Raw genomic sequence first — 23,709 nt, 5'->3', positions numbered from 1 at the left:
CAGAGGGGTAACAATGAGACCACCCCCAAAACAGGAATGAGTTTACAGGTGAAGGCCACTGACATTTTTTTCCTTCCTGATCTTTTCTGACTGTTTTTCACTAGTTTTGCATTTGGCTAGGGTAAGTGTCACTTCTGGTAGCATGAGGCGATACCTGGACCCTACAGAGGTTCCACAGACAGTCCAACTCCTCCAGGATGGCACATCAATGCGTGCCATTGCCAGAAGGTTTGCTGTGTCTCCCAGCACATTTTCAAGCGCATGGAGGAGATTCCAGGAGACAGGCAGTTAGTCTGGGAGAGCTTGACAGGGCTGTAGAAGGTCCTCAACCGATCAGCAGGACAGGTGTCTGCTCCTTTGTGCAAGGAGGACCAGGATGAGCACTGCAATAGCTCTACAAACTGACCTCCAGCAGACCACTGGTGTGAATGTCTCTGATCAAACAATCAGAAAAAGATGTAATGAGAGTGGTCTGAGGGCCCAGCGTCCTCTAGTGCCCGCTGTGCTCGCTGACCGGCACCGTGGAGCTCGGCTGGTATTTGCCATAGAACACAGGAATTTGCAAGTCCACCACTGGTGCCCTGTGCTTTTCACAGATGAGAGCAGGTTCACCCTGAGCACATGTGACAGACATGAAAGGGTCTGGAGAAGCCGTGGAGAACGTTATGCTGCCTGTAACATTGTTCAGCATGACCGGTTTGGTGGTGGGTCAGTGATGGTGTGGGGAGGCATATCCATGGAGGGACGCAGAGACCTCTACAGGCTGGACAATGGCATTCTGACTGCCTTTAGGTATCAGGATGAAATCCTTTGACCCATTGTCAGACCCTACATTGGTGCAGTGGTCCTGGATTCCTTCTGGTGCACGACAATGCCCGGCCTTATGTGGTAAGAGAACTCATGCAGTTCCTGGAGGATGAAGGAACTGATACCATTAGCTGGCCCCCATGCTCACCTGACCTGAATCCAATAGAACGCCTTTGGAACATTATGTTTTGTTCCATCCGACACCATCAGGTTGCTCCTCAGACTGTCCAGGAGCTCAGTGATGCCCTGGTCCAGTTCTGGGAGGAGATACCCCAGGACACCATCCGTCGTCTCATTCAGAGCTCGTCCCGGCATCATCAGTCATGCATACAAGCACATGGAGGCCATACAAACTACTGAATACCATTTTGAGTTGCTGCCAAGGAATTTCAGCAAGATGGACCAGCCTGCCACATCAGTTTTTCACTTTGATTTTGGGGTGTCTTGAATTAACCCTCCTGGGGGGTTGATCATTTTCATTCCCATCAAACAACGTGGCATCTTTTTATTCCTAACACATTATCCAGTCCATATCAATGGAAAATATCCAGTTTGTTTTTTCCCCACATTGAAATATGTGTTTTCAAAGTGTTCCTTTAATTTTTTTGAGCAGTATATAAAACAATAATTTTTTATAAAAAATTATATTTATTAGATATTTTAGTTTTACAATTTCCATGTAATTTTTTTCTTTGATTATAAAAGCTATTGCCTAATTTAACAAAACTGAGAAAAACTGTAAAATAACAGTAAAGAACCAGCTTAGAAAATGTTTTTCTTTTCTTTTTTTAAAAAAGTGTATTTGCCAAAAAAGATGGATATTAACAATGTAAGATTTGAGTTTTAAAAGCATGAAGAAAATTATAAAACAAAAATGATAAAAAAGAATGATAAATATATGATAAAAAGACTAAATTATGACAAAAGTCAAAAGTTTGATTTAATAGTTAAACATTATGAGATGAATATGAAATTATGACAAAATTATTAAATCAACTATGTCTAAGACTGACTTGATTGACATAAGAATAAGTCAAAACTGGATAAAGTTAAGTATTTTAATTTCCAAAAAGATGTAATAAAAAGCTACATTGTGGATTTACCAAATCCAAATTATGAAATTAAAATGTAAAATTTAGATATTTTATGAGATCATTTTTGTTCAATCACTGATAAAAAATGTTATGAGTAAATGAGTTTTCCATTAAAAATAAGCTATGTGCCTAAAATACAGATTAACATGTAGAAAAAATACACAATTATCTGAAACAGTAAATTAGCTTCTCATAAAGACTGTTGTCTGGTTCTGGAACCAGTATTTCACAGAAATGTTGTGGGGGTTTTGGAAAACTCCAATTCCAAGAAGTGAGTTAAAATAAAATGTTTTCAGCAACTTCTAAAGAGATCTTCAGAAAATCTTTGTCTTGACGGTCAGTAATTAGTCATTAAAACCAAGCTGTGGTGAGTCATATTTACAGTAATCCTTCAGTAAGAATCAGACCAAGATAGACTTATATTTAACTGATTTATTCCCTTCAAACATGATCAAATACTCAACATCGGTAGTCAAGATAAACGGTGTCTTTGATTAATGTATTGTGAACACCCATAGTCATTCAGCAGTCACTTTAAGGCATGCACAGGCACAAAGTGTCAGGAGACAGCGATCGATACCAAGAGAGGACTTAATGAAGTCGGCCGACATGCTAACAAACGTCCTCTGCAACTCGCTGTGTTAGAAAAGCAGGCAGAAAGCAGGTTATACTGAGCGTTACAAACAGGAAGTTACCATGAAAATACAAAAAGATCCAGAGAATGAGAATAGAAATATAAAAATACAAAGATCAGGTGTCCAAAGAGTTTTTACAAAAGAAACAGAAATGAGAAAGAAGAGCAGAAAAACCGACAACTGAAGGTGTTGAAGTGAATGAATGAAACGCAGCAGCTTTACAGCCTGTACAAGAAACGGCCTGGAAATGAGACGTCCTGTGGAAGGTTTTAGTGTTTATCAGTGAAAACTATTTAATCTACTTCAAATATCTCTAATATTGTCTTCACAGACCACAAAATAACACATTTTACGAGCACCGATTACAAGCTCATGCTCTTAAATTCATCGAGCAAAGTTTGTATTAACAGAACAGCATCAAACATTTAACCTATTTAAAGGATGTTGAAGAATCTTGGTCTTAAATTGCATAAAGTTTAAGTTTTTCATTGAGATTTGAGGATTCTATAAAGGGGGCTGCCCAGTGGTGTTGTGGTTAGCACTTTTGCCTTGCAGCAAGAAGGTCCCTGGTTCAAATCCCAGCCTGGGCCTGGGATCTTTCTGCATGGAGTTTGCATGTGTCTCCCGGTACCTCATCTTCCTCTCACAGTCCAAAAATATGCTGAGGTTAATTGATTACTCTAAATTGACCGTACGTGTGAATGCGGGAGTGATTGTCTGTGTATGTAGCCCTGTGACAGACTGGCGACCTGTCCAGGGTGTCCCCTGCCTTCGCCCGAGTCAGCTGGGATAGACTCCAGCACCCCCCGTGACCCTAGTGAGATAAAGTGGTGTATAGAGAATGGATGGATTCCATAAAGGTTTTGGTATTTATCTGCTGAACACATGCATTTTAGTTTGTGTAAAACGCAAACTCCATGTGTTTTATTTTGAGGCTTTGTGAAATTTAAATGTAAACTATGGCTAAACTTTAGTTTTACATGTGTGAATTCTTTACTGTCTAAGCTAACAGGCTAATTTACTGTATAATTTTTTGCTATCTCTTGTAACAGTGGTGGAAGTCTTGCCAAGCTAACAGTTAGCCTCTACTTTCAGTCTATTTTGTGCTAAGCAAAGCTAAAGCTCTTTTTGGTGTAAAGTGTAATCAACTATAGATGGTTTAAAAATGACAACAAAATTTAAATGCTAAACTCACCATTTACTTTCTAGCTGGCTAAATAGCTATCTATCTATCTCCTTGTTCAAGTCTTTTTGCTATGCTAGGCTAAACACATCTTGGGCTTTGTTGAGAGTTTAAATATCAACTTTTTCAAACTATTTGTTTAAAATCATTTGCAGTATTTCGTATAGTTGAAAAGTAGTTTTTGATTCAAAAAAATCTAATTTAACAGGTTATTTTTCTCTACCACTTACAGCAAAAATAGACTTCTAGCAAACAGTTACCCCTTCTTCAGTCTTTGCACTATGCTAGGCTAAACACATCAAACTTTAATATAAATTGTTCAAATTTATGTACAGAACTTCGCACAAAGTATTTTTTGGCATATTTGAATACAAATTTAACACTAACATATTATCTTTTGCTATCTCTTGTTGGGAAATTGATTTGTGGCTAGCTAGGTAGCTAGCTGACAGTTACATATACTACTTCCATTCTTCGTGCTAAGCTAGGCTAAACAAATCCTGAACTTCTTTCTATAGTCTGGGCTTTACAAAAAACTCTACCGAAAACAAATTCAAACATATAAATTATTTAAAATATCTTAAGAATAAGGCAGAATCGAGAAGTATATTTTGGTATACTTGAATGCTAAGCTAACATTAATTCAACATTGTTATTTTTATCTCTTGCAGCAAAAGTGGATTTCCAGCTTGCCAGGTAGCTAGCTAATGGTTACGTTCTGCTTCCAGTCTTTGTTCTAAGCTTGGCTAAACTCATCCTGAACTTATTCCTGTTGTCATGTTGTCAGTTTTCCAAAAATGTGTAAATTGTTCGAATGAATCTTTTGAGTATTTTATAGTTCAGAGTGCCTAAAATGACTCACTGATGTATAAATGTGAAGCTAGCACACTAATTTAAAATGTAGCTTCTTGATATCTCTTGCGAAAATGGTGGATTTCTTGCTAGCTAGGTAGCCAGCTAACAATTATTTACTACTTCCAGTCTAAGCTAAGCTTCTTTTTGTCGTTGGGATTTTAAAAAGCAAGCAAATTCAAACTAACACATAATTTGCTTAATTTTGTTTCAGTACATGTAAATTCACATCAAGCTAACATCTCAGTGAAGCTAGCGATTACATTTTTCAAAATCTGGCCAATTTATCCCTGATTTTTCTGTCTTTGGTGTTAAAATGTGTTAGAACATAATTCCTCAATTGGGTTGGTGTCAGGATTTATTTTTTTAAACACAGCACATCTTGCTAGTTTTTGTCACTTTGCGTAAGCATTAGCTCGTAAAACCTCCCACTGGAAAACAAGGCACTGTCTGTTCACTGTGGACTTTAAAATCCAGCTAAATGTTTTTAAAAAGCTGGTTGACTTTTTAAAATATTGTAAACTTTGAATTTCAATCTGATATGAATGCTAATTACCAAATTCAGGACGTCTCATTTCTCAGCATAAGACAGCTTGTTATTGGCAGTTTTCTGTTGAGATATTTACTTTCGAGGTTTTTCTATTTACACAACTTGTGCTGGTTGAATTACAGATGAGTGAGCGTGTAGATTTGTGTGTTGACAATCAAAAACCCTGCATGTTGATATAATAATTATAGTGTTTGCAGTGAAAAACACAACAGAAGCACGAGAGATTTAACAGTCAGTTCAAATCATCAGACTATGTGATAAAAACACTGTAGGCAACTCTGAGAGGTAGCGCAAGCAAAGTCCATACAAAACCGTGTACAAGTCCACGACCGCAGCAAAAATTTGAAAAGCTAGCATTCATACTGACATCGAGCTGGAACTTTTTTCTTCTTTTTTTTTTTTTTTGCATAATGTGATTAGTAAACAGGCATGCTACATACAGTACAGGAGGGCGGTGGACAGACGGAGGTGAACTTTATGCTGCGTTCATGTCAAATAGAAGTTATTGGAATTACGATTTGTAAACATCATTCACGTCAGCGCAGCTGGAAAAAGCTCCAATATATCGAACTTCGTGCTAATTAGCATGGAGGTGTCTGAAAACAAAGATGGCCAACTTGCCTCACTGAAATTGATTTAATGGACAATGTGTTTGGATGACGTGAATGCCAACATTTGTTCCACATGACACGAACGCAAAATCACAAGATTCCTCCCCTCCTCCCCCACCTCTGAGCCTGACCTCACCTGAGCTCACCTGAGCTCACCTAACCTCACCTGAGCTCACTTCTACACTCTGATTGGTGCAAAATGCATCAAAACGACGAGTCAAACTCTTAGTGCGTTCATGTGCAGTCAGAATAATCAAAATGTGTTCCAGATGGGTAAAAACTTCAATTTGGGACTCTTCATAAGGTCGTGAAAATTTTCCGATTTGCTGAGATAGTTTACGAGTTTACAAGTTTAGTCGGTTGTAAAAAACTTTAGACTTAAGCCTCACATTCATGCTACATGTAGTAATAACAATAGTCATGTTAATAAAGCACATATAAATTTATAAATAATCAGCATCTTCCTACACTTGTATTTTCAGTGTAATTAGTTTGCCAAAAAGAGAGAAAATGCACAATAAAAAAGTTTAATATGAATTCTGAGTAATTCCATTATTGTGATGACGTTAACTGCATTTAATAATTTTTTCTAGCACGTCCTTATAATTTTTTTTATCAGGTCATTGTCAGCATCATGCTTGACAAAATATGACGGACAAAAGGAAATGTTTTCCTGCTTTTGACTGCTGATGCAAACCATGATATTTAAAATATTAATTTGATATAATGTTAATTATGTGCATATGAGAATATAGTGAATAATCTAGCACCAGTAATATAGATTTGAGTTGCTGATTCTCTTCATCTCCCTGCACTCAAATTTGAGTTTAAATTTCTTGCAAAAAACCACACAATGAAGAAAGTTGAAGATGTAGTATATTTTGTTTAAATTACTTTTTAAAATAGATATTATGAAGTCTTTTGGCTACAGTAATCAGTCCTAACTGTTTCTCAGTTTGTTTGTCTAACATTGAATTTTCAGTTTGGTATTAGCTTGTAGCCGCTCTTTTTGTTTTCCCGCCATTTTGGAACCAGTTACCGATGTATTGTGCAATTGCTCTAAGGAAAATCTCTATCTCATTTTCTTTTCCATGTTGTTCCTATATTCCGACTTGAAGCACATGAAAGCACTGAAGTTAGACGTCCAAACTTGAAAAACACGACCATCCAAGGATGCACTATTTACCCGCTAAAATGACCAACGGTGCATTTTTGGCGGGAAGTTGACTGCAGGTCTTCATATCGAAGAGAAGAAGGGGATATCTGTACTTTCTCATACTATTTATTTACAAAGTGCTACTCAGTTAGCTGTCCTGCTAAATGAGGCTACAGTATTTTGTAAAAGCATTCTGTAATAAATACTGTAAACATGCATGGGTTATAGGAGACGAAGGGCTGATTTAAGTTCCAGAGCAACAGCATATTTCCTCAAAGTTCCCCCGAAACCATCTGTCCACAAAGTGTGGGTTAGTGCTCAACACAAATGGGCCAAAGAGGAAGCTGTGATAAGTTTTCTGTGTGGGAAAAAAAATCAATTTAATCAGCCAGTAAACTCTGAAGGCGTTAAACTAAATGTAGAATCAGTCAAAGTCAGTGTTTCAGCCACATTTTAAATTGATACTGAAGTTTTTCTGGTGCTCAGACAAGAGAAAAATGCAATCAAAACAGAAAGTCTGTGGCTCTGTTTGTTGTAAAGGAGCTTTCATTGGCTAAAAAACATTTATATTAGTATTTAGGGTTTTGAAAAGTATTTAGAAGCTGAAGGCATGTCCCAATGACACACTAATTTTAACCCAGTTTGAAATGTACCGTGTTAGTGTTGGACCCGTTACAGAATTAAATACAAAAAATTAAATTAAACACAATGTAATCCTCACAGGGCTCCAATATATAAGGAAAAAAATCCCTGATTATGGTAGTCTGTATTTTAATGGTGTAAAAGACCAAGATTATACTAGCTAGCTAGCTTGCAGATCTTCACTTATTTGCAGAAAACGCTACCCAAAGAATGACATCCAGATCTGGTGGATTAAAATCCAGTTAGAATATCTCAAATATTTGGAACTTACGGTACGACGTTAGCTTTTCAAAGATTGATCTTTTGACACGTGCTATTTTATGTTTTTCTACCAAAGCTCCTGACGCAAAAAAAAAAAAAAAAAAGATTTTCAGGGTGCCCCTTATGGGCACTACTGGCAAAAAATGTAGAAAGTCATGCATGTGCAAGAGATAGGCCCCCTGTAGTAATAAAATAGATGATACATAAAGCCCATAAAGAAGCCTGCTGTCAACCTCTGATTACGAACTTTACGTCAGATCATTCTGCAGTAGAGAATGCTCTGACTGCAATCTTTGACAAAACCTAAATTTGTCAATTTGTAGGTTGTTGTAGACTACTCAGACCCCTCATGTACTTTTGGATAACATGAGGGGAAATCTACCTACCTGAAAACTTGTTTTGTATCCTAACATTTTATTGAGTATTTTGGCTGAAGAATAGTGTGATTTTCTTTTACACCACCTACAAAAACAGCTTTGTGTGGCAGCTAATACAGTGCAGTTATTGTGTAGTGTATAGTTGGGAATACTTCAGCCGTGTTTGAATATTGATACTGGACCAGAAACTGGTTTCGAACAAGGAGGGTGGTCATTTCTGGAGTTATTGGACAACCCAAATGCTGACCACAATAAAAGTCTCTGTGCTTTATGGTAAGAGGCCATTAGCTTCCTGTGGAGGAACAGGAGGTTTAAATTAAAAGGCTGCAGAGGGAATAATTGATCCATCTTACATGAGACCATGAACACTCAGAGTGGAGAAGTGCGGTGAAACCTTAACCACCCAAATGAATAGAAAGCCAAGAGATCACTGAGAATAAAGTGAAAATGCCAATCAGTCAGTGTCCATTAGACAGAAACACTACGGTCAGAGAAGAAGATCAAATACAGCTGAATCTGTGGTGACTTCACTGTCTGTAACAACAGTAGAAAAGTAGAGGTTAGTAGTGCATTTACTGTCTGTAATAACAGAAGAACAGAAGAGTGTCTGTGGTGTGTTTACTGTCTGTAAATGCAGTGGTAAAATGTAGTGTCTAGGGTTAATTCACTGTCTGTGATAACTGTATAAAAGTAGTGATTTGTGGTGCATTTATCATCTGTAATAACAGTAGGAAAGCAGAGTGTCTACGGTATGTTTACTGTCTGCAAATACAGCAGGAAAGTGGAGTGTCTGTGATTGATTTTATAGACACAGGTTATGAATAGTTAGTGTAACAGCTGTTGGAGCTGAATTCATGCTTCGTTTCTTGACAAAGACCAACAAAATAAATGGTGAATGCGACGGTGAAGGTTTTCAGTACAAAGGCGTGACTTCATGGCGCTTCCATCTTTGTTTGTCCTCCTTCCTTCACAGTAAAAACGATTCTTCAGTTCGCATTAAACTGTCAGCAGCAGCATCTCACAGTTTCTGTTCAGCTGAGACCAAGTTTCTACTTTTTTTGGCATCAAAACATAAAAACCGCGTCCTCCCAGTTCGCTCCTGTGGCTCGGAGCCTGCTTTAGAGATCAGAATAATCCCATTTCCATAGAGACAGATGCTTATTTCCATGACAACACTTGTTCACTGCTGGGAGAAAGCAGTCTGAGGAGAAGATAAGCTGCTACCACAGAATGAGATGATCCAGCGGTTGATTCCTTCTCTCCTGCCCCAGAATCAGGCGTCGGTGTCGGGTTGGTTGGTCGGAGGTAGAGCGTCAGGCAGACCATGCTCGTCGTGCAGCAAGAAACAACAGCAAAGAACAGATTTTTAGTAGTTTTCATCTGGTGCAGGCGCTTGAGAACGATAGTGCTTTGAGAACGGTGTGGTGTCGATGGGATGTTGTCGTGAAGTCCGTGCCGGTGATTTGAATCAGGATTTTAAAATCACTGGAGAGAGATAAAGACAGTAGTTTTACATTTAACAACCAAAAAAAACCCCAAAAACAAATATAAGCTTTAAGCAGGCTGAAGTCAGGTGTCACTTACATCCCCAGTTGAGGGCGATGGCGGCAGCAATGATGGCGATTCCTCCTAAAATGGAGACGACAGACAGTACCATCGCATTGCGGCCTAAACGGCGAGCTCCATCTATGTTGCCTTGCTGCAGGCTGTTTCGGGACTGAACAGAAGCAAAATATGATTAAATCAGGATCCAAAGAAAAACTTAATCAATGAAACCACGCTTTGTCATCCAGAAAAAACAGTTTCAAAACATTGGCATATTGGACAAAATCCAAACCTGTACATTCCTAAATTAAGTACTTTAAGAAATTTTATCACCTCATTTATCGATATTTTTTATATTCAAGACTATATCATAGTAAAAAATATAAATATTGCACTACTAGCAAGCTGCTAATATGCTAGCCAGGCAAGAAGATGCTTTCCAGGCTTAGCAGCCTTGTTAGCTTGATTGCTAACTGTTTTTTCTCGCATCAACTCAACAGCATTCACGTTTTTGGTTAGGATGGTTCGCTATAAAAATGAGAATTTCAGTTCCAAACTTAAACTCGTCATTTTTCTTTGCAACACATTTCCAGCTTGGTTCAGTCTTGGTGCTTCTGAATAAAATGAGTTAAGCTTTTGGAGACCAAAAACAACACAAAACAAAAGTGAATGTCAGATTATTCAACAGTTTACAAACAGTGCGTCAATGGGATACGTGCCGCTTTTGCTAGCATGTTAGCCAGCACCTTTATTAACTCATAATAACCATTTTGGTCCCCATGAATCAAATGTTGAAGCTTTAGCAGTCGTACCATCACGGAGAAGGTGAGCGCTACGATGTTGATGGGCCACAGTGGGCAGAAGCAGGACAGGATGGCGAGGATCAGGTAGTCCCTGGGCTTGGATCCGTCCACAGCGCCCTCTGTGATGGCGCTGGGCTGGCGGGTGAGCGACGGCCTCGGGGAGCCCGCCGCCACCGAGCCGGACCGACTGCCCAAGCGAGGCCGGCCGTTAGCATGTCCGCCCGGCTTAGCATGCAGCTTGGGCGACACAGAGGACGCTGTGGGGGACAAGTCGGCCATCGCCGGGACGACGCCGTTACCTGGAGGACGAGAAAAACCACAACAGTGTACGCAAATACACAACTTCCTCCTGTCTGAGTAACGTTTGCTAAAAACTAGAGAGCTGCTTTTAAATTATTTGTGTCTTCAGCAGGATTCAGTCATTGAGAGATAAACTAACCCATAAACTAGAACCAAACTGGTTGGTTGTAGAGTTCGAAGCTCCAAAACTGGTTTCCAAGACCCCATTTGCATACTACATATATACAAACATGAGTCCTTGAACTTACACCTGCTATGACAAAACCCCTAACGCTAACCCTAAAACCTAAGGAGGATCTCTTTTAAGCAACCTCGAGTAGCTCAGTTGGAGCTTTAAGGTTTTTGCTGGATTTCAGCAGATGTCCATACTGACAGTAACAGTTGAATGTCTTCAGACAACCAGGAAACACTCCTCTTCTCTGTTTTGCTGGTGAGTTTTTACAGATTTCGTATAGACGTCCACTCACAACATCTTAATGATTTCCATTCTGATCGAAAAGGCACCTGGTTTTCACTGGAAACCAACAATTTAGCCTCTGAACCAACTTGTTTTTGGTCAAAATGCCTGAAACGGGAACTGAAAGGGCTCTTTATTGATCAAATAGGTCTGTCTGAGCTCCTATTGGCTGTCTGAGCTCCACAATGTCTTTTCAAGTCCAGTCCATGAATACTTGAATTTACACTTAAGGTTGAAAGTGTCACTTGAGAAAGACCTAATTAGGAAACTAATTTTAGCCACTTATGTCTGTGATATAAATCTGTTCATCACTAGAAAACTAATGTAAACATAGATCGACTAGTACATCGACAGTTTGCTGTCCCAGGTTGTGACCAAAGAATTGGATATAGGGCCCCAACCAACTACTGTAGATAATATTGTATAGTTCAGCGACATTTACTTGAGAATCTACTAAGGAACTGATTCTACTTGGAACATTCGGACTGTTTGCGTTGTATTTACTGGTCTCCATGGGGTCACTGATCACTGTCAGGTGGTCCATCTCTGTTTGTTTGCTCTCCGGAGCATCCGTTGTCGTGGGTGGGGTTTGTTGCTCGCCGCTGGTCGGCTGTGAGGTCACGGCTGAGGCAGCAGCTTCTCCGTTCGGCTGCGTGCTAGTTGGCTGATCTGGCTGCTGGGGCTCCTCCATGCTGCTGGGCTGCTGGGGGGCGCTGGGACTGGTGGCCATCGGATGGTGTAGACGAAGTGATGAAGCTGAAGGTAAGGCTCGCTCTGAAAGGGATTAAAGAGATGGAAGCAGTCAGGATCCCGTCTTAAAACTTGCTAAGGGATAGTGATGGTTATTGATTGTCAGACCTCCTCTGCTTCAGTCAGTAGCTGCAGAAATAGACATGTACAGGCTGTGAATTGTGGTTAAAGCTTTACAAAAGACTACAGGTAGTTCTGGCTTGGTAAGCAGAGAGCATAGAGGGGGTTTAGCTAGCAATGGGCGCCATGACAAAGACTTCTGTGGTGGCTAATGGTGTCCAGCCAGATGTTGTTTATTCATGACAAACCAAAGTTTACTGGGACAACATTCCTATAACAGAATAGATGATAAAAATAATGAACCGCTGTTTGCGTGCGGCGCAAAATTCAGCTGCATTGAGAAGTATTTCTGGCGGTGACAGTCAAACAATGCAGCGTTTTCAAACTTAAGCTAATGCAGACATAAATGATAAAATATAAAATAACCAAATGACTAAGGCGTTCGTAGTTTCATTCTCAGCTGGAGAAACCTTTAGACTGTTATTCACCCCAGGACCGTAGGAAAGTTGCAGGAAAATTTAAAAATATCCATAAAACAGACTTTTCTTGTGGATTAGTCACAGAAAATTAGATACATGATAGTTCCTTTTTTTGGTATTGTGCAGCAAAAAGATGCGTTGATAGTTTTTGGAATTTTACGTCCCAGTGTTCATGATGAAAGATAAATCTAACAGAGACAAATAATTTTAACAACTTCAAACCTACTGACGGACAAAACAAATACAGGAAAGTCTTTCAAAAATGCAATAAGGTTTTCTAAAAGTCAGAGCCCACCACTGAAGAAGCTTTTATAGCGTTTGCCCTCCTGAGACCCAACAGACAAGACTGGAGTCTTTATTTAGTAAATTCTGTGTCTGGATGATTCTCCGAAACGCCTTTGGAGACGGCTTATGGTAGAGAAATGAACATTCAATACACGAGCTCTGGTTGGCATTCCTGCTGTCAGCATGCCAATTGCACGCTCCCTCAAATCTTGCCACATCTGTGGCATTGTGCTGTGTGATAAAACTGCACCTTTCAGAGTGGCCTTTTATTGTGGGCAGTCTAAGGCACACCTGTGAGGTGGGATGGATTATCTCAGCAAAGGAGAAGTGCTCACTATCACACATTTAGACAGATTTGTGAACAATATTTGAGAGAAATGGTGATATTGTGTATGTGGAAAAAGTTTTAGATCTTTGAGTTCATCTCATAAAAAATGGGAGCAAAAACAAAAGTGTTGCGTTTATATTTTTGTTGAGTGTAGTTGGCAACTATTGTAGTTATTTCTGCTAAAAGAAACAAAACTAGCTTCTGATGCCACAGGTGTAGTTACTTTTTCAAACTGAAATTTGGGAATTATTATTATTATTTTTTTTTTAAATTCTAAAGTGAAATAGATGTCCAATACAATATAATCAGTTTACTATTGGATAAATTGACTAAATGGCAAATGATCTGTCCAAAATGACACAAAATGTGTCTAAATTTCTTGATACTTGTCTGAAATGACTCAAAACCTGTCCGAAATTCTTTAAAATTTGTCCAAAATGACTCAAAACTTTTCCAACAATTATAAAATTAGTCTAAAGTGCTCACAAATGACTAAAATCTGTCCAAAATGATTTGAGAACTTAATCAAAACTGCTCAAAATCAGTTCAAAATTACCCCAAACCTGCCCAAAACGAGTCTGAAATAACTTGAAACTTTGTAAATACAACTTTTAATTTAATTATTAGTAACAAATTGCAGAATAATTTACAGAAATGATTCCATCTACAGTTTGTTTACTGATGCATGAAACCAAAGCAGATCTCAAATCTTAGCAATTTCTAAGCTACAATTTGAACTGAGATGTTTCTGCAGCAGTAAATCGCTTTAACTCGTTTTTAGTTACAGCAGTCAGTGTTCAGCCACAGAAAAATGACTGACGGCTTAATATTCCCTCTCAGTGGCAGATAAATTACACGATTGATATCATGGTCTTTATTTCATGGAGGCGTTTGGTCCGAACTCCTGCAACGACCAGCTTTAAAACGAATCCGCCTACAGGAAGAACCGTGAGCCAGAAAAACTGAGCGGCAAGAAAGTGTTGAGTCACTGGAATCGGCCCACACAGATGCTGCCGCAGATCTGTTTTATAAAAATATTTTCTTCTTCTCTGGGATGCTTCTGACGCATCGGTGTCATAGTTTCAGCTGTTACATAAGCTGTCGGAGGAGACGGCTCAATATTTCATGAAGATTTCCACCTCGAGGTCCGTTTACTGGCTGCAGCTCGAACCAGAAGCATGTTTGGAAATCCTGACAGGGAGGAGATCTTACGCAACCAACGGCTGCTGAAAACCTCCTGAAAAGGCAAAACAGAACGATTTAATCTGTGAATTAATGGAGAAAGCCAAACTCAGCTGTTTTCCCTGGAACAACTGTGATTACAAAACCGTTTTGTTTCTCAGCAGAGACCTCAAAGAAACCAAGTTAGAGCATCGATATCATGATACAACAAGAAAAACGAGACTCAAAACAAGGAAAAAGAGACACAAAACGAGAAAAGTGACATACAAAAAGAAAATGAGACACAAAATAAGATAAACGAGATACAAAAATGAAGAAAATGAGATACTAAACAAGAAAAATGAGAAAAACGAGATACAAAAAACAAGACAAACAAGATACAAAATAAGACAAACAAGATATAAAATAAGACAACGACATACAAAATAAGAAAAACGACATACAAAAAACGAGATACAAAAAGAAAAATGACATACAAAAGAAGACGAACGAGATACAAAACAAGACGAACGAGATACAAAACAAGACAAGCAAGATAGAAAGCAGAGACCTCAAAGAAACCAACTTAGAGCATCAATTTTTGGAACAGATCATTCCCAAAAACAGATCCATTTTTTTTTATCACAAAGAGACAAAACTGTCCCAAAGACATGTAAAAATAACCGAAACATCACACAAAAGGACAAAAGTGAGACACAGAAAGTCACAAAATAGGAAAAATGAGATGAAAAATGATAAACAAAATGACCTCAGTGAGACAAAAAAACTGTCCTAAAGACAAACAAAACTGACGTAAAATGATAAACTGATACAATCAATAGCTGCAGAAAACCGACTAAAAAACACGTCAAGTCCAGTTTTCACATTTTCTGTGAATTAACAGAGAAAGTTAATCTCAGCTGTTTTCTCTGGAACATCTCTGATTTCAAACACCTGACTTCAGCCTGGTTGGTTTCTGACGGTGAGGCAGAAAAATGCAATAACGTTCTTTCATTACAGAGCTCAGGTTTTAGTATCGTCTCTGCTCGATTAAATCTTACGACTTGCAGCGGCTGAAGTTATTAAAGAAACAATCTGAATACAAGCAGAACTGCCGGAATAAAACTCACAAACTCCAAGAAAATCAACCTTGGAAAGAGTCTCCGGTTCTTTATCTGCAATAACTTTATTAATGATCAGAGTTCTACCTTCATATTTCCAGAGTTCCAGACCCTTAAAGTACATAGAGGTACTTGATACAAAATGCCTAAATCCAGACACAAAGCAAAAAAAGACACACACAAAAAAAACGAGATAGAAAATGAGAAAAGTGAGACGCAAAGCAGCAAACAAAAGGGCTACAAGGAGAGGAAACTGTTCCAAAGACATACAAATCAACACCAAAGTGATGAAAAAAGTGACAAATATGAGCACAAAACAACAAAAAACAGACACAAAATATCAGAAAATGAAAAGAACAACACCCAAAAGAGGAAAAGAGAGACGCAAAATGACAAAAAGAACACAATGAGAAAAAAGACACGTAAAAGAGTCAAAGCTTCACACTAAGGGCCAAAATCAAGGCACAAAACACTAAAAGATACAAAACAAGAGAAACGAGATACAAAACAAGAGAAATGGATCTAAAATGACGACAAACAAAATTACAGAACAAAACATTAATTCAAAATATTAATTTTATGTAATCAAAACGTCATGCTAAAGATCAAAAATAGACGACAAACGAAAAAAAATACCAAAAGAGAAATGAGACTCAAAATTTTGAAAAATGACAGCAAACAATTACAGAACAAAATATTAATTTGCGTGTTGAGTGAAAAAAAACCAAACCTGTAAATAATGTCTAAGTTAAAACTCTTTTTTTTAAACAAATAATCATTAGTGTTTGTTTGTTTGATGGTGGGATTTAGCATTTTCTCCTCAATTTTTCTGCATTATTTTCCAGATATTTGCTGCTATTTGAAAGAAAGATGTAAAATCACAGATGAAAGCGTTGATCCGCTTTAAATCTGTAAATAATGTTCACATAACATGTTTGCATTTGTTCCTTGACAACATAAATCAACACCCTTCAGTTTAAAATCAGCTAAAAATGTTATTTTACAGATATTTGATCTTTTTTTTTTTAAACATTTTTTTCAACATTATTTCCCTGCCGTCAGATTGTGACGATTTTTTGCAGCATATTTTGGACGCAGTCTTTGTGTTTTAAAGCTTTAACTGATCCTCATCCATCTCAGATCTGCTACAAACCGATCGATCGGACAGACTCATTGATCCGATCAGGTTTGGGACAGAAGCTGCAGTAACGAACTGGACTGATGAGTGGTTGCGCTCGGGTCCCTCGAGGCTGAAACACTGCAGAGACGCTTTAATGCGACCGCTGAGTTCACTGTTTCTGCAGTTACAGGATACGACTGCAGAGCGCAGGACACACAAACAACCTAAAACTCCTCATTCATTCACCACGTTTCACTTTTTTTTTTTTAGATCTTTATACACAAAAACACCGTTAAACTAATCTATTAAGTCTTTTATAAACAATCTGAACCCCGAAGCCAACAGCTGGGTCTGAAAAACATGTTCTCTCTAAAATAAAATCTACGAAATGGCTCCATTTATCAGCCAGAAACTGTAAAAACATCACCTTTCCAATTGTCTGTGAACACATCATGCGTGCTGTGTGGTTCTATGAGAAAGATGAAGTCATATTTAAATTGCAATAACTCAAACATGCTTAATGCCAGAACTTTATAAATCACCACAAGCCTTCTACACCTTCTCTTTGGTACTTGTGTGTAATTCCAGCCTTCTAGACCAAACATTATGGGAGATACAGACCAGAAGATTTAACATGAAAAGTCGAACCAGTTTCATGTGAAGCAACAGTTTAACTCTGGACCCCAAAACCCACCGGTGGGTTTGAAATAAATGTCTTCTTTGAAGTAAAATCACCAAAAATGACACCGTTTATTGGTGACAAACTGTAAAAACAGACAGAGTTGTGAGATTTTTAACTTTCCGATGGCCCTTCAGCATATTGTGTTGTGTGGTCCCATTGGAAAAATTACTATTTAAATAACGATAACTCAAAGATGCTTTATGCCACAACTTTGAAAATCACCATAAACCTTGTACATCTGTGTCAAAACCAAGTCTAAAACCATGTCCAAAATCATCCAAACACCAGTCCAAAGCACCACAAACCTCCTACATCTTCTCTTCAACACCTGTGTCAAATTTCACACTTCTAGGTCAAACATTATAGGAACTTTCCCCTGGGCCACGAATGCATCATGTTTCCAGAATTTGAGCTTAAAATCTAGATTTTTTTTTATCTACCTACATGTCTCAGTTTAATCTCATTAAACTCAAAAATCATCTTCATATACATAAAGTCAACATTTTTTAGCCAGAATCTTCAGATTTTCAACTTTTCTCTAGGCCTTGAACTCATCGTTCAAGAGATTTTCCATCAGAGCCTCGTTATTCTCTTTTATTTTTACGCTTTAAAACATAAACAAAACAGGAAGGGATTGGCATGATGTCTTTTAGAGGTATTTTTAAAGCTGCTCTAAAATCTCTCTGCAGCTTCTAAAAACATCTTTATTTCAGGTTTGTGAAGCAGCAGCAGACGTTTGTCCTCCATCATGTTTCCTGATAATTAGATCAAACTCTGGATCTCATCAGTCTGAATTATTTCTTGTCTAATCACTGAAATACCCATGAGCCTCTGCTGCCGTTGCCATGGAGAAGAAGCCAGTAACAGTAATTGGTGCCATGAACAAAACATGTCGCCATGGTTACCAAATTCAGAGCAGGGCTTAAAGCTGATTGGATGTTTGTTGGCGAATTGCATCCTGGGAAATGTAGTGGAGCTTCTGTCGTTATGTTAGAACAAGATAATCAGAAACTTCTTCTGGTTTTAACAAAACAACAGAATGTCCAACAGAAATCACACGACTGATGAATTACAAAAGTAAAAAACAACTCTCAGAAACATAAGAAAAAATCTTATAAAAAAGAAAAAATCTTATAAAAAAGTTTCTTGTAATAAATCAAAATATTTTAACAAAAACAAGGACAAAATTATTGTAAACTTAAACATGTATCACAAATATGAAACGATACATTAAAAAAAGGAAAAAGTTTCTTGGAAATGTAATTTTTTTCTTCAATAAAATGAAAACTTTTTCAAATATATAGCCCAGCATGCGTCTCACAAAGCTCAATATTTTTTTTGCAAGACCTGCAGAAACCATAAAGTTCTTTGTTTAAATGAGAAAAAAGTCTCTCAAAATAAGAAAATAATTCCTCATTTAAAAATAATAAAAAAGGTTGTGTCACAAAGCAAACAAACAAAAACATAATTTCATTTAAAAAAACAAAAAGTTTGTTGTTTTGCTGTGAAAAAATGTTCCTCATAATGAAAACAAGTCTTTCAAAATGACAGGTTTCTTTAAAAAAATGAGATAATTCTTGTACAAAATATGAAAAATTCTCAATAAAAAGAGAATGTTTTTGTAAAAACTGCAGAAAACACAAATTATTTAATTGTTTTTGTAGAAACTATGAAAATAGTCCAATAGGTTCTTGTTTAGACGTGAAAAAAACGTCCATAATACAAAAAAGTCTCTTGAAAAAGTGAGACAGGTTTCTTGTAAAAACATCTTCAGATAATTTCTTGTACAAAATATGAAAGGTTCACAAAAATTAAGACAGAAATTCCTGTAAAAGAAAAAACTCTAAAACAAGAACATTTATTCGTAAAATTAAAAATAAACAGATGAAACTGAATTAACGTCTTTCGTGTTGCGTTTAATGTCAGCAGTAATATACAGATTCAGTCCAGACGGTCAAACTGATATGGAGTCTCTGATGAATGAAAGGACAGAAAAGTTCAAGAGGTTCTGACCCGACGTCAACAGAACCTCGAGGGAAATGTTCTGATCCGCTGCTACACGAACTAAACCGAAAAGTTGAAAGAAGGCTGAGCTGCTGAATGATGAACATTTGAGGAGCAATCTCTAACATCAATAAGACGTTATTAAAGCTTTTATAATGAGACAGCGGAAGCTTGAACTTCTGTGACATTTCACAATAATGTAAAAGATCTTCAGTCGTTCACCAACATTTCAGTCTAAAACGTCCAAAGTGACCGAATGTCCCATGAAAGCATCCATGAAAATGTCTATAGATCAGCAAAAATAACTTCCAAAGCACGTCCACATCCAGACTAAATACAAGCATAAAACCAAGTCCGAAATCATCCCCAAACCAGTCCAAGTCGAGCCTACAAACCAGTCCAAATTCAGTCCAAAATCATTTGGATCATTAAAAGTCTAAACGGTGGATTCAGCAGCATTAACCTGCTTCAGCTGTTAGATCAGGATGAGCTGCTGCTGATGCGTCATTAAATCCATCATTTGACTGTTTTTAGATGTAAAGATTTGAAGTTTAATGATGTTCAGACCTTCAGTTAGCTAACACGTCAACCCGATACAGAGCTTTGATTTAATACTGGATCACATCTGATCTTTACCCGCATTTTAGTAAAAACCTTAAAAGTGATGCTTTAGACTGAGCGCCCTGTTGAAATGTCTAAAGTCTAAAACCAGTCTGCATCCAGTCTAAAAACAAGAATCAAACCAAGTCCAAATTTAGCCTTAAACAAGTCCAAAACTACGTGTGAAACATCCCAAATCCAGTCTAAAAACAAGTTCAAACTCAGTTTAGAACCAGGTCTGAATCCTTCACAAAACCATTCTAAATATAAATCCAAAATCTATCAAACTACGTCCAAATCCAGTTTTAAACCAGTCAAAAACCAGTCTAAAATCAAGTTCAAACTCAGAAATCAGACCAAATCCATCTAAATACAAATTCAAAATCATTCAAGACTATGTCCAAATTCAGTCTAAAACCACATTCAAAACCTTCCCAAAAACGGTCTAAATCCAGTTTAAAAACTAGTTTACAGTTAATCTAAACCCAGTTTGAAACCAATCAAGAAACAAATCTGAAACCGCATTTCAAACTTTCCCAAACCACTCTAGATCCAGTGTGAAAACAAGTCCCAGTAATGCTATTTTACCAATTTATTTCTTGCAGTAGACAGAATAAGAAAAGTTAATTTTACTCCAGAAACAGAAAGTGCTGAAACATCAGAAGCTAAACAGGTTTCAGTGTCTTTATTTTCTTCTTCATCACTGAATTCATCCTGCAGCAGAACATCGAGTCCAACCTCATCAACTAACAAACAGAGACAGCAGAGTTCTGGTCTCAGCATGATGGAGTCCAAAAGGCTGCAAAATGAAAGTGAAACCAACCTTTAAACCAGTTTAAATCCAGTTTAAAACAAGTCTAAAGCCAGCTCTTAAACCAGCTTAAATCCAGTTTAAAACAAGTCTAAAGCCAGCTCTTAAACCAGTTTAAATCCAGTTCAAAACGGGTCTAAAGCCAGCTCTTAAACCAGTTTAAATCCAGTTTAAAACAAGTCTAAAGCCAGCTCTTAAACCAGCTTAAATCTAGTTCAAAACGGGTCTAAAGTCAGCTTTTAAACCAGTTTAAATCCAGTTTAAAACAAGTCTAAATCCAGCTCTTAAACCAGTTTATACCCAGTTTAATACAAGTCTAAAGCCAGCTCTTAAACCAGTTTAAATCCAGTTTAAAACAGGTCTAAAAACCAGCTCTTAAACCAGTTTAAATCCAGTTTAAAACAAGTGTAAAGCCAACTTTTAAACCAGCTTAAATCCAGCTCAAAACGTGTCTAAAGCCAGCTCTTAAACCAGTTTAAATCCAGTTTAAAACAGGTCTAAAAAACAACTTTTAAACCAGTTTAAATCCACTTTAAAACAGGTCTAAAAAACCAACTGTTATACTAGTTTAAATCCAGTTTAATACAGGTCTAAAGTCAACTTTTAAAGTGGTCCAAACCTATCTAAAAACCAATCTAAACCAACTTTTAAACCAGTTTAAAGCAAGTCCTAAGCTCAAGTCTAAACCAACCTTTAAGAAAACACAGTGGTTTCTCTTTTGGATGTTTTTGTGCGTCTTTGTTGTAGCTTTTCACTGTTTTGTGGTTCTAGGTGTTGGTTTTGAGTCAGTTTTTGTGTCTTTGTGCAGCTAATGGGTCTCTTTGTTGTGCATTTTCATCTTTTAGTCAGTTTTCATCTTTTGCCATGTTTTGTGATCCTGTGTGGTCATTTTGCATCTCTTTTACAAATGGTCTCTGTTTAAAATCGTCCTTTTGTGTATCTGAGAGGTGATTTCATCCTGGAAGACTTCATTATTTCTCCTGATTAAAGTAAAACCACAACAACAAGTTGAGCATTTTAAACGGGTTTGGCAAAACGTCACAAGCCTCAAAAACTATTAAAGCATCGGTCTGTGTTTCTATTTTCAGTATTTAAAGTCAAACTAGTGATTAAACCCAGTTTAGCCGAACAATCTGCAGCCGTTTTGATGTCAGAATACAGTTCTCAACCCCATGAACAAACAGAATCTCCTGCTTTTGTCTCTTTTATAGTATTTTTTAATTGATTTAGACAAAAGATTCAATCCTTAACCTTGAAACCTACTGGAACAAGCGCCTGTTTAGGGATTTTAGACCGAGTATTCTCCTAATAAAATGTAATTTAACGGTAAAACACCCTTTTTTGCAGAATAAAGCTCCTCACGCTGCTCTTTGATTAGAATATTTTTACGTTTTGGATGCTGAAGCTGCAGTTTTGGTCTGATTGTCATCTGCTGTTCTTTTTTCCACAGTAGAAGAAGAAGACGCAGACACCGGCTTCTTCTAGAAAACACTCCACCAGCCACAGACCTGATCCTGAACACAGCACGACTCCAACCGTTCCGCACATAATTAAACACACTGATGCATGGAAACATGTCGGAGCCTTACAAACACACCGTCACAGCAGAAATGCAGCAGATTCCTGAGCGTGGCAGCAGGACAAAGGCTGCAGATGGACCGTAGGTGATGCAGCGACACACCCACCACATGTTCTACAGCTTTACCTGGTGCTAGTCCACGGGACGCTGCAGCTTCATTCTGCCTGAGGAGCTTCTGTCCACCGATGAGATGCAATCAGACCTGGAAATAAAATGAATGAACTCAAAGGAAGTGACAGGAGAAGCAGTGAAGGAAGCGGAGTCGATCTGCTGCAGTGGCTCTTTGATTTCTGGTGATGCGGAGATTTGCTGCTGCAGCTTCACCGCAAGACGTGGAGGGAGGGGTGTGTGCGTGTGCGCGCGCGCGCGTGTGTATGTGTGTGTGCGCGCCATCTGACGGCACTTTCAGAATAAAAGCCCTGTGGTGTCCTGGCAATGCTTCACTGACTACACTGGCTGCATTTATTTAAATTAATTTAACACAGGAGCTTTAAGAAGATGCATCACTAAAACTCACTGTGGGTTCACTGTGAATCTGTCGCAGCATTTTGTACAGCGGAATAGAAACTACTGCACAGTGGATGCATGTAAATATATATTAATATTTGTTATCAGCTGATTGTTGAGGTCAAACTGCCAAAAATAGTAAAATTTTTGATGCATAGCATTATAGAACACATAGAACATAACAAATATTTACATGTGAGAAGCTTCCACAGCAGAATTTCTAAAAGGATATTTTTTTTAAATCTACATTTTTTTTTAAATATTGCTCTTCATTGTAATTCATTTTACAATTTCTCTCTGTTTTGTTACATTCCAAATAATGTCTAGTAAAATCACTGAAAAATATTAATCTACATGTTAAGTAAAAATCAGTATTTTCATTTTCAACAGTAATTTGACCTTTCACGATACTTGATTGTAAATTACACAATATTTTATTGTATTTAAATCAGCAAAAAAAACATGAAGTTAACAGATAGGGGGAAATGATGTGTTTAAAAACTGGTAAATCATTTACTAACTAATATTTACTGTTTTGTTAAATAACAAATACTATCTAGTCAAATCACAACAAATGTACTAAAACATTACTACCTGGCACAAGTTTCCAGAATAACTGAGTTTGAACGACATTGAATTTGCTCTATGGAACAGAAACAGAGTGACAGTAAATCAGAACGGTCTAATCTCGCTTTATGTAAAAGATCTCGGTTTGAAACCACATTCAAAACCAGTCTGGAAGAAATCCAAAGCCAGTCTATTACCAGTTTGGTACCAATTCAGTCAATTGCTTTTTTAAGTTTTCACAGGAAGTGTTAGTATGAAAGTGTGTTGGCGTTTTACTGCTTTATTTTGGAAGTTTTCATAGGAAATGTGATATTGTGTATCTGTACAGAAGCTGTGTTCACTTTGAGTTGACAGTATTATGTTTGTGTTTTGCTGCCCCCAG

The 23,709-nt window shown here is 37.6% G+C and overlaps 1 protein-coding gene across 1 annotated transcript; it reads right to left on the bottom strand.

The window, feature by feature from the left end:
- Positions 1-2,318: 2,318 nt before the first annotated feature.
- On the bottom strand, positions 2,319-22,613 carry LOC110967350 (proline-rich transmembrane protein 2). Its single transcript, XM_022216919.2, has 5 exons — positions 22,380-22,613; positions 11,778-12,047; positions 10,526-10,815; positions 9,753-9,885; positions 2,319-9,653 (listed from the first exon to the last, which is right to left on the bottom strand). The coding sequence occupies exons 2-5, from the start codon at positions 12,001-12,003 to the stop codon at positions 9,637-9,639; spliced, it is 666 nt and encodes a 221-aa protein (XP_022072611.1). The 5' UTR covers positions 12,004-12,047; positions 22,380-22,613; the 3' UTR covers positions 2,319-9,636.
- Between the last annotated feature and the right edge of the window lie 1,096 nt (positions 22,614-23,709).

This window comes from Acanthochromis polyacanthus, chromosome 21 (genome assembly GCF_021347895.1).
Source record: "Acanthochromis polyacanthus isolate Apoly-LR-REF ecotype Palm Island chromosome 21, KAUST_Apoly_ChrSc, whole genome shotgun sequence".
Lineage (NCBI taxonomy): Eukaryota > Metazoa > Chordata > Actinopteri > Pomacentridae > Acanthochromis > Acanthochromis polyacanthus.
This window is presented reverse-complemented; position numbering and strand designations above follow the sequence as displayed.